The following is a 13,012-nucleotide window of genomic DNA, read 5'->3' as shown; positions in this document are numbered from 1 at the left end:
GTGAGATCCTCACACCGTAATCTCAATATCACGGGGCAAAAGATCGGACCCGGATTTACAGAATCCATGCTGGAAAATAGTGAGATTCGTGCCAGAGATTAGAGAACCTTGCCATCGATGCATGCACGGGGGGAGTAAGTGGAGTGTTGCAGAGACGGAGGATGCCATCTAAGTAAAAGCACCCTCCTCAGGGGGGGCTGGCTGGCTCTCGGGCACAGATGCGCCAATTTTAGAACCTTTCGATGCGAATCCGCGGCGGTCGTCCCACACTACAGAACGACAATTAGATGCTGCGTGAAAAGGCGGGTGATCTCTCACTGTGGAACGTTCTACAACAGCATCTTGTCCTTGGCGCATGCCGAGACAGCGGCGACTGTACCGTCTCATTCTCCTTCGCGGATATATAGGCTCATGCACGCTCTGCTCGCTCGGCACCACCCTCGCCCCGCTTCATACTTCTCTTTTGGGTGCTGGAGTTTGTTGTCGCTCGCTGGTGGCGAGCGCTATCCTGAAGCTACCAGAATTGTGGGTTCCTGATTGACGGGTTTCATTGAATCTTGGTCCTGTGGTAGGTCTGCTGTAGTTGATCAGTTTCGTAGAGAGTCGTTGTTCGACGGTGGAGAGGTGTTGATGTTGAGGGGGTTTTGATGCCGACTGAGCTCGGTTGACCTGCTTGGATGCTGGTGTAGCGAAGTCCTCGTGAACATGGAAGGGGGTAAGGTCCGACATAACCCGCTCTATGCGCCGCAGGAGGGCCTTGAATTTGGCGGAAACGCTACAAATAATGTCGCAGTATCGGCGGATCCTCCCGCCAGCAAGGTTGTCAATGATATGGAGGGTGAGGAGAAGAGCAGCGGTTACGTCTTGGCGTTCTGGCGCCTCTTTCAGTGCGCCGATGGAATAGATATTCTGCTGATGATTTTTGGGACTCTTGGAGCGATGGTCAATGGGCTGACGCTGCCAGCCATGCTGATTATCCAAGGCAGGTTGATCAATACCTTCGGGAACTTACAAGACTCGCCCGAGCTCATCTATGATAGTATCAAGAAGGTGAGCTTAGGTCACCGGGTGCCCATTGATGTCGGCTGCGTCAACCTTTTTTCTTGTTTCTGTTATTATCATTATTATTTTTTCTATTCAAGACTGGTTTTTGGTCAGGGGGTTGCGAATTGGAATTTGCTCAAGGCGGAGTGCTGACGAGTGGGTGGAATTGGTGGATGGGGTGATCAGTTTTCTTTGTACTTCGTGTACACTGCGGTTGTGGGATGGGTCTCTGCCTACTTAGGTGAGTAGCGTCTTGAGCGTTTGCAACATTCGCAACCAATGCTTCTGCGTGTAACTGTTGGATTGCGCCACGAAAGGCAGCCTGTCATAATTCTTGCTCGGGGTGTTTTCTTGGCTGCAGAGGTGAGCTGTTGGATGTGCACGGGGGAGCGACAGTCAGGTCGCATTCGCGCCAAGTATTTGCGTGCGATATTGCGCCAAGAAGTTGCGTACTTTGAAAGAACTCAAAGCAGCACCGCCGAAGTGGTGAACAATGTGTCGGCTGATACTTTGCTGGTGCAAGGAGCGATGAGCGAGAAGGTCTGTTTAATCCCACTCTAGGGATTGAAACTCTTCGGCACAAATTACAGTTGTATTCTCATGAAATTTCTCTCCAGCCACATGGTTAACTTATTCTGTTACTCCATTTTCCCTCAGGTTGGCAACTTCATTCAGAACATTACACACTTCGCAGGTAGCTACGTCGTTGCATACGTGCAAGTATGGCGAGTGGCACTCGCGGCAACCCCGTTTGTCCCTCTGCTTCTGATTCCGGGAGCTTTCTACAACCGCGCGGTGACAAGCCTTGCGGGTCGAATGCAGGCGGCTTACAATAAGGCGGGAGCCGTCGCCGAAGAATCCATCTCGTCAGTTCGGACAGTGTATTCATTCGTTGGTGAGACAAAAGTGGTCTCATCGTATTCCAATTCTCTAGATGAGACTGTGAAGCTGGGAATCAAACAGGGGCTGGCCAAGGGCTTCGCTATGGGCTCTGTGGGAATCAATTTTGCCATCTGGGCGTTCGTGGGATGGTACGGGAGTGAGCAGGTCTTGGCTGGTCGGGCAGATGGTGGCAACATTTTGACGACTGGAATAGCTATCATTTCGGGTGGATTGTAGGTGCTTCTGCAACTTTTTACCCGCATGTCAAATTCAATTTGTATCGGTTCGTAATGCATGACTGGATGGCGCGGTTGAGTGAAGGTGGCGGTGCCGAATGAGGTGCCATGTCTATGTTGCAGGGTGTTGGTTGGATCTTTAAGTTGTTCTTGTAATTGCCTAAATGAGGTGTGTTCATGTTTATGTATCAGAGCTCTAGGGAACGCGATGCCAAATTTCAAATCGTTTGCAGAAGGTTGTTCAGCTGCTTCGCGCATCTTCGCTCTTATACGCAGGGTTCCACCAATCGACGCGGACGATACTACCAGGGAGACCTTGGATAAAGTTACAGGCGATCTCGAACTGCGGAACGTTGACTTCTCGTATCCGTCTCGCAGAGATGTACCTATTTTTCAGAATTTCAGTCTACAGATACCAGCTGGTGAGTGTTGGTTTCTCAACTTCAGGGTCATGTAATAACAGTGAATTGATTGCGACCTATGCTGAGTATTTTCTATTTAAATTTCTGCTGAAACTGGTGAGACGAATTATGCAGGCAAAACAGTAGCTCTTGTCGGCCAAAGTGGGTCCGGCAAATCAACGGTCCTTGCGCTACTGGAACGGTTTTACGACCCTCTCGCTGGAGAAGTTCTTATTGACGATGTAAACATCAAAGGTTTGCAGCTTAAGTGGCTCCGGCGCCAGATTGGTTTGGTGAGTCAGGAGCCCGCCCTTTTTGCCACTTCGATAAAGGAGAACATTTTGTATGGTAAAGATGGGGCGTCAGAAGAAGAAATCGTGGAAGCAGCGAAATCGGCTAATGCTTTCAATTTTATTACTCAATTACCGCGGGGCTTCGATACTCAGGTGTGTGAAGAAACGCATTCAGTTCTTGAATTTGGTTTGATTGTCGGAGCGGAAAGATTGTGTAATATGGCTGATTGACGAAGACAGAGACTAAGAATAGGGACGTTCACAGGTTGGAGAGAGAGGAGTTCAAATGTCGGGTGGCCAAAAGCAGCGTATCGCCATAGCCCGAGCATTGCTCAAAAACCCCCCCGTAATGTTGCTAGACGAGGCAACCAGTGCATTGGATGCCGAGTCGGAGAAGGTGGTGCAAGCAGCCCTTGAAAGAGCTGCCGAGGGACGCACCACTGTCGTTGTTGCGCATCGTCTTTCTACAATCCGTAATGCAGATTTGATTGCCGTTATACAATATGGGAAGGTGAGAATCACTCCATTTCCATCTTTTAGTCGTCCGGAGATTGTTAGCCCGTAATCATTACTTCCAGGGGCTCATGAACCACTTGTCAGAGAGTTTTGCCATTTTCTTTCGTCTTTGGCAGTGTACTCGGCATCTGAAATGTGGAATCCTATCGACAGGTAATAGAAATGGGGACTCACAACGAGCTCTTGGCTAAAGGCGAGCAAGGTGCTTTCGCCGCTCTCGTGCAGTTACAACAGGCTCACCAGGAAGCAGAAGCAGAAGCAGATGACGAAACTGTCATTGCAGATTCAAAAGTCGTGCTGGCTCGGAGCCATAGTTCCTCTCTCCAGAAGCGAAGTATCTCTTCAGGCCGGAAATCATTCGACGAAGTCAGACTGAGCCACTCGAAGAGCCGAGATGGTATATCAAGTAATTTGGTCCTTGGAGGAGACAAATCGAAGGTGAAGCCTCAGATGCCGTCGTTTCGTAGACTGCTTGCGCTTAACCGGCCGGAGTGGAGACAAGCGTTGCTGGGGCTAACAGGGGCTATTGCATTTGGGTTCGTGCAACCCTTTTATGCGTATTGTCTTGGTGGCATGATGGCCGTCTTCTACACACCAGACCGAAATAAACTGAGGCACGATGTTAAGGTCTATGCAGGGGTATTTTGCGGTCTCGCAGTTGCTGCCTTCGTTGTGAATACTCTCCAGCATTACAATTTCGCTACTATGGGTGAATATCTTACCAAGAGGGTCCGTGTGAGAATGTTGACGAACATTCTACGGTTTGAGGTTGGCTGGTATGACCGAGACGAAAATGCAAGCGGGGCGGTCTGCTCTCGTCTCGCCTCGGATTCCAACATGGTAAGTTGCTCGTACTCTCTCTCCATTTTCATATCTGTAATTTCAGAAGCTTTAATGCAATCGTCTCGTCATTGGAAAGGCATCCTCCGTTCACTTGTTAAAAATGGAATCTTCATTGCTGCTCGGCTTGACACCAATCGTGCTTCGTTTACTTGCAGGTGAGGGCTTTAGTGGGAGATAGAATCTCATTAATAGTACAGACTGCCAGTGCAATTCTTGTGAGTTTTGGCATTGGTTTGAGTTTGTCGTGGAAGCTGGCGTTAGTTGTAATGTCCATACAGCCCACCATCATCCTGTCTTTATACGTTAAGAAAATTCTTCTCACGGGGTTCGCGAAGCAGACGGCTAAGGCTCAGCACGAAGGAGCACAAGTTGCAAGTGAAGCTGTGTCACAACATCGCACTGTCACTGCTTTCTCTTCCCAAGATAAGGTGCTGGCACTCTTCGAATCGAAATTGGTGGGACCTAAGAAGGAGGCTTTCAAGAGGGCCCAAGTAGCTGGGCTTGGGCTAGGCGCTGCAAATTTCTTTTTATATGCTTCGTGGGGACTAGACTACTGGTACGGTGGAAAATTAGCTGGGGCGGGTGAAGTTTCTTTCTCAGAAGTGTTGAAGACCTTCTTCGTGCTCGTCAGTACTGGTCGAGTGTTAGCAGAGGCTGGTGCCCTTGCTCCTGACCTTGCCAAGGGCTCACAAGCTATTGCCTCGGTGTTTAACATCCTTGATCGCGACACGGAAATTAACGCTGACAACAAAACAGCTGAGAAAGTGGACAAGGTGGAAGGTCACATTGAGATGAAAAACATTCATTTCTCTTATCCCGCTCGACCCGATGTGATAATTTTCAAGAACTTCAATCTCTCAGTTCGTGCTGGCCAGACGGTGGCCATGGTTGGCCAGAGCGGGAGCGGGAAGAGCACCATAATCGGGCTAATTGAGAGATTCTACGATCCCATTAAAGGCAAAGTGCTCATCGACGGGAGAGATATCAAGACCTTGCACTTGAAGTCTCTGCGGCGACATATTGGACTTGTCAGCCAGGAACCTACACTCTTTGCTGGAACTCTCCGTGAGAATATTGCATATGCGAGGCCTGACGCTACGGAAGCTGAAATAATTGAAGCTGCTGTTGCTGCAAATGCGCACAATTTCATAAGGTAATTAAATTGACTTTTTCATGTCGAATTATCAGGTGAATTCTACGTTTGAATCTGTGCTTTTTTCGAGATAGTCGCGGATTAATGTACCTGATGAACCACTCCACGTTGGTTCAGTGCTTTGCCGAAAGGATACGACACGTTTGGGGGCGAACGGGGACTTCAACTGTCCGGCGGACAGAAGCAACGGATTGCCATTGCGCGTGCCATTCTGAAAAATCCTGCGATTTTGCTTCTGGACGAAGCGACCAGTGCCTTAGACGCTGAATCTGAGCGTGTTGTACAAGATGCATTGGATCGGATGATGGTTGGCCGAACGACTGTGGTTGTTGCGCATCGGTGAGTCTAGCTTTTACTCACAGCTGCAGGCCAAATCAACATTGTAGCGTTGAAATTGGAACCGCATTCCTCGTGATTAAATTTGAAGGTCTAATATTAACGGTTAGCTTGATGGCTTTATTGGCAGTTTATCCACCATAGCCTCTGCGGATACGATAGCTGTAATGCAAGATGGGATAATCCTGGAGCAAGGATCACACGAGCAGCTAATGAGCAAAGGTGAAGGCAGCGCTTACTTCTCTCTTGTCAAGCTCCAGGTAGGCTTGAAGTAAAAGAAACTGGCTGGATGACTGGAATCTACAGAATCTAGTGCCGCAATCCGCATTCTGTGGAGAAACCCAAGGTGAAAGTTTAAGAGAGAAGGTCCGCATTCCGTAGGAGTTTCTTGTCCTTGACGCGTCTATTGATAGCAGGGCCTCCTTTTTGCCTTAAGACTTAATTGCATGCTAAAAAGTAGGGAGAATAAAGTGGCCGATGGCAGTCGATGTTCTTTCTGAGAGGCTGAAGAAAGAGAAAGATGGGCTTTGGAGGTTTTAGACCTGTGATAAGCTCAGATGAAGCTTTCTAGTTCTCGTTATAATCTTATTTCTTAATGTTTTGTTCTTGTGAGCTTAGAGAAGTATAACAAACTTTGTTACAGAAGTTTATGCTTAATTATGACTTGCTTTGTTATCGTTTGCTTATTAGTAGAGTTTTTTGCAAGTGAATCATAAACTGCACGTGCAGAATTTTATTTTCCTGAGAAGGGTTTCCTCTATCTTCTCCTTCTTAACATGTTCAATGAGGAACTTAGAATTTTAGCTACAATCGATAGGCGGGATAAGATCAATGATTGGGAATCAAAGAGATTGTAACCAAAACGACGCCATTTAGTACCTAAGGTAGATGACTAATCTGCTTCTAATCTTTTACGATAAAAAGATTTCTGACTTTATTTCAACTTATTATATTTTAATGGTTGCCTGGCTTAGTGGTTCTCACCCAAGGTTGTTATTGACCAATTTTTTTCAATATGTCAATTTTAAAAATAAAGACTTGTAATACGATTGGTAGTTATTGAAAAAGTAGAGAGCTTAGATAATTTCCAATATAGTTATTTCTAAATTTCCAACAAAGATTGTTGGTAAAATTATTTTCCCTCATAACATCTTGCAACATGTAGGATTGAATTTGTGTTTTCCACTTTAGTCTTATTTTAGCATCTTGGTTCTAAAAATTGAAATATCTACTTGGATGATGATGCCTTAGAGGTTCTTATAGCATCAATGGAAGGGTTCATTAGGAGTTGGTGGAATGTTCACATTGTGTCAATAGACCATGGTTGTTCAATCATGTGTGGAAAAAGGCTATCTTTATCCTTGACCTAAACTTCTTTGCCATCTATGTTTACATTGACAAAGAAAATACTATGATAAAATTATTCATTAGATTAAGGCTTCTACCTTGGTCTATTCTAATTGAATTAACAACAATTGCACCTCAAGATTTGAGTATAAAGATTAAAGATAGCTTTATATATTGAGGCACTAAAGATAAAGATGGCCTGTGCCCTCATGGTTTCTATAGTTTTAAAAAAGGATGCAAAGTGGAGTAAGTACAACAAGAAGATAAGGTGAAATCGGAGTTAGTAGTTGCAATGACAAACTTAGGCAAGTTTGCAAATATCAACTCCATTTGCACCATCCTAATTGAAAAACTTTCTAAAGAATTAGCTAGAATTTATATTAGTTTTTTTTATTGAATATACATGTCATTGATATTGGATTAAATGAAGAGAAGATTAAGAAGGATATGGACTATTTATAAAAACATGTTGTGATAGTTTATCTTGATGATAAGATCACAAATTTCTTGGTAGAAGACATGCATTCTTCAACCATTAATGTTGGGCTTTAATCCAAGCCAACTTGTCAAAATAAAAATGCCAAAATGTATTATGCTAAAAATTGTCTTAGATGACTTCATGAATAGTGCAGAAGACATTCTCAAAGCCTAGGACTATTCAAGAGAGGGACTAAAACAACAAAAAAAAAATTGATTAGAAGTTTAGTAATATGTTAATAACAAGAATTCCATATAGTCTCATAATTGAGGTAATTAACCTAATAATTGGTAGTATTCTATACATATAAGTTGATTATAATAGTCTTCCTATGTAGTGCCGCTATTATCTCTCAACCTCACATCTCATACAAGAATGTTCATTGCTACCAAAATAATGCAAAAACAAATTTTGTAGAAGTATAATTTAGAGCTCTCCTAACAATAGACCAACCTATATTGCATCTAAGGACAATATTCTAAACATATTTAGACTAAAAAGCTCCATTAGTGTCTAAGATCCCTTCCTCTACTATCTATCCAAGTAATAGAGATACTTCCATCAAAGACGTTGACTTTTGATTCTTTTACAAGCTGTGGTCTATTGATTCAAAATAAAAAACCACACCAAGCATGATATGACTATGTTTGGTGAAATTGAGTGGACCTTAATGACTTGCAATAATCAGGATTAAGTTGGGCAATTTGGTTTACTTAAGAAAAAAAAACAAGGATCAAAATCTTTGTTGAATACAAGAAATTTTTTGATATCAAGAAATTTTATAAAATATGCAATGACTAGAACAATCAACTATATGTTACAATATCCACTCTAGCTTTCAAGCTAATGATATAGTTGAAAGAAGTAAGAGAGCATTAAGTCACTAAGCATGATCATTTATTTGCCATTTAAAGATAAAAAAGCCAATCTATACATCTATTAGAAATCCTAGAAATCCACGAACTATCCATAAATAGTCTACAAATAGAAAACAAACCAAAGAACAAATACCTTTCAAATACTTTAATACTACTTAGCAAGTTAAAAAGACTTGTTAACAACCTACTTACCATTTTGGCGTACATAGATTGGATAAAGAATAAATATAGCTTAGTTGGACTTGATAGATTAAGTATGCCAATCAATCCCTTCAAAGATACTATATATACATCTCTAGCTATGGTACATGATTTTGTTCTATCTCAATTAAACATCAATCTTAATTGTGGTCATATTTCTTATTCTTTTATAATATCAAGGATATGAATCTTAAAGAACTAAAAAATCAATAGATTCTTATATCACTCAAAAAAACTAGATAATTACTCAAAGATAGTATAATATTAAACTAAAATGACTTTTCTGAGAGACAAAAAATAACTAGAGTCTCTTGAAAAAAGATTTTCTTGAAATAAGATTAAAAAAAACTAAGGCATTTACAAGAGTGAAGAAGGCTTCATTCTTGCCTTTATATGTACTATTTAATTAGGAGTTACATGGCAACATTCTATAGGACGTCCAATATGTGTCCAACTTGCAAAATATATATTTAACTTATATGACAAGTTTCTTACATGTGTGCCTCATAGTTAGTTTGTTCCACAAGCTACTAATATGTATGACACATGGCTAACTTATTGGCCAAGTTTCTAACCTGACTATTAATTACAAATATGTATAAAATCAAATATACGTTTATAAAGCTTTTAAGAAGTTTGGCCATAAGATAATATTAAATCTATCTATATTTACCTTCTACCTAAGATTTCTTATCTAAATAAATATGTATATTTGTGACATTACCTCCCTATATTTTGATCTTTGTTTTCTTTGAAGGTAGTTCATAGATCTTCTCAGCTATTAATAGTATTTCATACAAGGACAAAAAAACCACCTTGATATTTGATTATAGTTGAAGCCTTTATATCTTCCTTCAAATAAAAAATTTAGAACACCATCCAAGGTAGTTCCTACTTCCAATGATATCACTAAGCAACAAGAATCTCTTCCAAGGTTGTGATACCAAACACGTTGAATTTCACCATTTATTTGAAGAAGAATATAACATTCTTGAAAGACTTCATTTCTATTGGGCCATCTTCAAGGTTGTAATAGCTATAATATCTTATCCAATAACTTAGTAAATAATAGCTTTTAAATTCAATCTATTGATTGTTGGTTCTCCATCTCTGTAATGCCACAAATATATAAAAATTATAAATAAATATAGAAGATAGAATGCAATCTTGCTTAAACTACTCTTTTTTTATAGTAAAGATTTTCTATTTTTTATTATAGTTTTGATAGATGTCAATAAAAGCATCAACATTCTTTATTATATTTACAAGATTCTAGGCAAGCTCTTGTGTGTGCTTACTAATATCATATTCACACTAATGAACAATATATTTTAATCTATTTCAACATCACTTTAAATCTGAAACTTCTTTAATATCATATTTTTTTTTTTTTTTATTGTCTACTTCTATAATAGAAGATGGTATTTGTTATCTTTTTGATATATTTATTATCTTGTATGGCTCAAAAAAAGATACATGGAATATAAAATAGATCTTCATAGACTTCAATAGATATAATTGATAAGCAACTAAATTGATTTATTCAACTTATCTTAAAGACAAATAGCCTTAATATTATAACAAAATAATTATACTTTATTTTCAACATGGAATTAAAGTTGATCTTTATAATAGGCATTTGTATTGATTTTTAGTTATTTTTGAGTTTCTATTAATTATGCTTTTATTGTTGTATGTAGCTTTGACAAATAATTTATTAAATCTTTTATCATATGATTATCAACTTTTGAAAAGTTAAAAATATCAAATTATAGATGATAATCAAAATTAGCAAAGAAAGGTATTTTTTGAATAGAAGAATATATTATATTATTATAAGTAAACTCTACCAATAGTAAAAGAGTTATCGAATCACGTTATTGGTAGATAATGGTACACCTTAAATACTCCTCTAAAACTTGATTCACCTACTTCAATTGTCTATTAGTTTTAGAATGGAAAGCCAAAGATAGTTTTATGTCAACTTTTAAAATCTTAAAAAGAATTTTCTAAAATCTTAATAAAATTAAATTCCTCTATCTAATATAATATCTCTTGGTAATTCATGATAGCAATTAATGTTAACAAAAAATTTAATTATTTCTTTAGCAATAATAGATTTTGCATATAGTACAAAATGTACCATCTTGGTGAATTAATTTACTATCACAAAAGTAGAGTCATAAGAACTTGAGACTTCAAGATCCATGATAAAATCCATAGAAATAGAAGACCATAGTTGTTCTGAAATAGGTAATGGCTGAAAAAGTCCATTAAATCAATAATGAGGAGTTTTTGATCTTCAACAAATATCACATGATTTTTCAAAGTCTTTAATTTCCTTCCACATTTGAGGCCTCCAAAAATCTTTAGATATTAGCTCCACAATCTTATTGTATCTAAAATATCAAACTATTGGAAAGTTGAGATAAGCTTGATAAACATATAATTAAACTTTACGATTTGAAACATATAATTATACCTCAAAGTAAAGTAGGTTGTTTTTAAATTCAAACTTGGAAGTATCATAAAATTTTGAAGAATTTTTTTTAATATTACAAAAAACAATCAGAGGATATACTTAATTAAAATTTCTTAAATAGATTTGAATCAATAGTTATTATTGATTTTATTGCTTATAGATAAAATTTCTCTAATTCTAAAAAAATAGTCCATTATTGATTAAAAACTACATTTCCTTCTTTTGATGCAAGATAAGTTTATTTTAAAATAGCATCTAATAAATCTTAGTATTTTTTGGATTGATAAATGATCTTAAAATCAAAACTTAAAAAAAAAAAAAAAATACTCTAATAGACTTGATGATAATTCAAAACATGTGTTGCTATCAAATACTTGAAGTTCTTATGATCTATATATACAATGATTGGATTTTAAGTACCTTCTAAATAATGAATCTATTCTTAAAATGAATTTATAATTACAAAAAGTTCTTTGTTGTGAATCTTGTGGTTGATCTTGATTGCTAAAAAATTCGTCAAATCAAAAGTATCAAATAGAACTTATCACTTGCTTCCATTTGTAACAACACCACATACATAGTAAAATTTGATGTATCTATTTTCATGAAGGATGCCTTAAAGTGGACATGATACAATATTAGTGCAAAAATAAATATTATTTTCAAGGCTTCAAAAGATGCTTAAAATTCTTTCCTTCACTCAAGTTTTTTTTTATATGTCAAATATATAAGAAGAACTGTAACTTGAAAAAAGTTTTTGGTGAAGTGTCACGGTGTCATATTATGTATTGTCTTAATTAGGAATGCACCGGGCACCTAGCTATGGAAGGTGAGGTTGTATTTCACAAGTATCCAAGAAACTCTAATAGATTTTATCCATATGAAAAGAATATAATCCAAATTTCAATTCAAAAGTATTAAAAAATAGTCTTCTTAGTAGCTTTAATCATACATAAATCTCAATTACCTTGTTACTTTCATATTTAAGCAATTTAGATTTTTCTTATAAGCCCCAATCCTAATCAGTGAGCTTTAACAAGCTATAACTTCTAATCTAACCGTCCACTTGATGTAAAATTTTGCATGCAATTGTCAATGTAAGTCTTCTAAATGCTGAAGAATTTTCAGCTCAATCCAACTTACCAATTGTGAGAAAACCTCCAAAAATTGTACTAATGTCACTTGGCCGCCAACTTAAAAAGCAAAGCAAAAATCTTAGCAGTGATTTCTCCTTCTTCTACAACTAATTTAAATTCAAAATTGGTACAAAGCTTGATCTTTAAGTCCTTCAATACTATGCCAAATTTCACCTTGATCTGACTAGTAGATCTCTAGATATCATAGAAATCCTACCCAACTCCAAACTACCAACTTCCAAAACCCTCTTGTGCTAAAAACCAAATATCTCTAAAACACACCATTAGATTATCACAAAATTTTGTATACATTTAGCACACCTAATAATCCAAACAAAATCAAATTTTGAATCATAGATGCTACTCTAATTGCATGAACTAGCCAAAATTGCTAGCCCTAATTATATTATATAAAATCCAAATCACTTATATAAATCCTAACTTTGAACAATAATTGCCAAGTCTTCAAAAATCCTACAAAAAAATTCTTATGCCTTTAGAAAGAGCATCAAGCTAGCTATCAAATTCTAACCTTCGATCTTTGAATGAAACCCTAATTTTTCCTAGGCGGTCGTTTTAATAACTAGAGGTCTGATTTTGACCTCGTCTCACAAATAGTCGATCCTTGGATATCAATCTAATCTATCTCAAGGATTTTTTAGCCCAATCCTACCTTCAACTTGATCCTAGTATCAACCATATCAATCATATCAACCATTTATCTCTTTTATCTTGATTTTAATAATTTATGGCCTTCTAAGGCAATAAAAAAGTTTCTATATCCTA

At 38.0% G+C, this 13,012-nt stretch overlaps 1 protein-coding gene across 1 annotated transcript; it reads left to right on the top strand.

Moving 5' to 3' along the window:
- The first annotated feature begins 405 nt into the window (after window positions 1-405).
- On the top strand, window positions 406-6,390 carry LOC112282212 (putative multidrug resistance protein). Its single transcript, XM_024519582.3, has 11 exons — window positions 406-1,050; window positions 1,231-1,285; window positions 1,406-1,584; window positions 1,702-2,159; window positions 2,355-2,584; window positions 2,699-3,009; window positions 3,122-3,367; window positions 3,526-4,212; window positions 4,371-5,368; window positions 5,486-5,707; window positions 5,835-6,390. The coding sequence occupies exons 1-11, from the start codon at window positions 706-708 to the stop codon at window positions 5,977-5,979; spliced, it is 3,876 nt and encodes a 1,291-aa protein (XP_024375350.1). The 5' UTR covers window positions 406-705; the 3' UTR covers window positions 5,980-6,390.
- Window positions 6,391-13,012: the final 6,622 nt, after the last annotated feature.

The sequence above is a fragment of the Physcomitrium patens genome, chromosome 1 (assembly GCF_059467195.1).
Source record: "Physcomitrium patens ecotype Gransden chromosome 1, ASM5946719v1, whole genome shotgun sequence".
NCBI classification, from domain to species: domain Eukaryota; kingdom Viridiplantae; phylum Streptophyta; class Bryopsida; order Funariales; family Funariaceae; genus Physcomitrium; species Physcomitrium patens.
Note: the sequence above shows the minus strand (reverse complement) of the source record. Positions and strands in the feature narration are given on the sequence as shown.

Bases quoted from the DNA above. Each gene is read 5' to 3' on its own strand.
- LOC112282212 (XM_024519582.3), top strand. From the start codon at position 706: ATGGAAGGGGGTAAGGTCCGACATAACCCGCTCTATGCGCCGCAGGAG. The intron at 1,051-1,230 runs GTGAGCTTAGGT...TGGGGTGATCAG, and splicing joins TCTATGATAGTATCAAGAAG to TTTTCTTTGTACTTCGTGTA. The intron at 2,160-2,354 runs GTAGGTGCTTCT...TTTATGTATCAG, and splicing joins GCTATCATTTCGGGTGGATT to AGCTCTAGGGAACGCGATGC.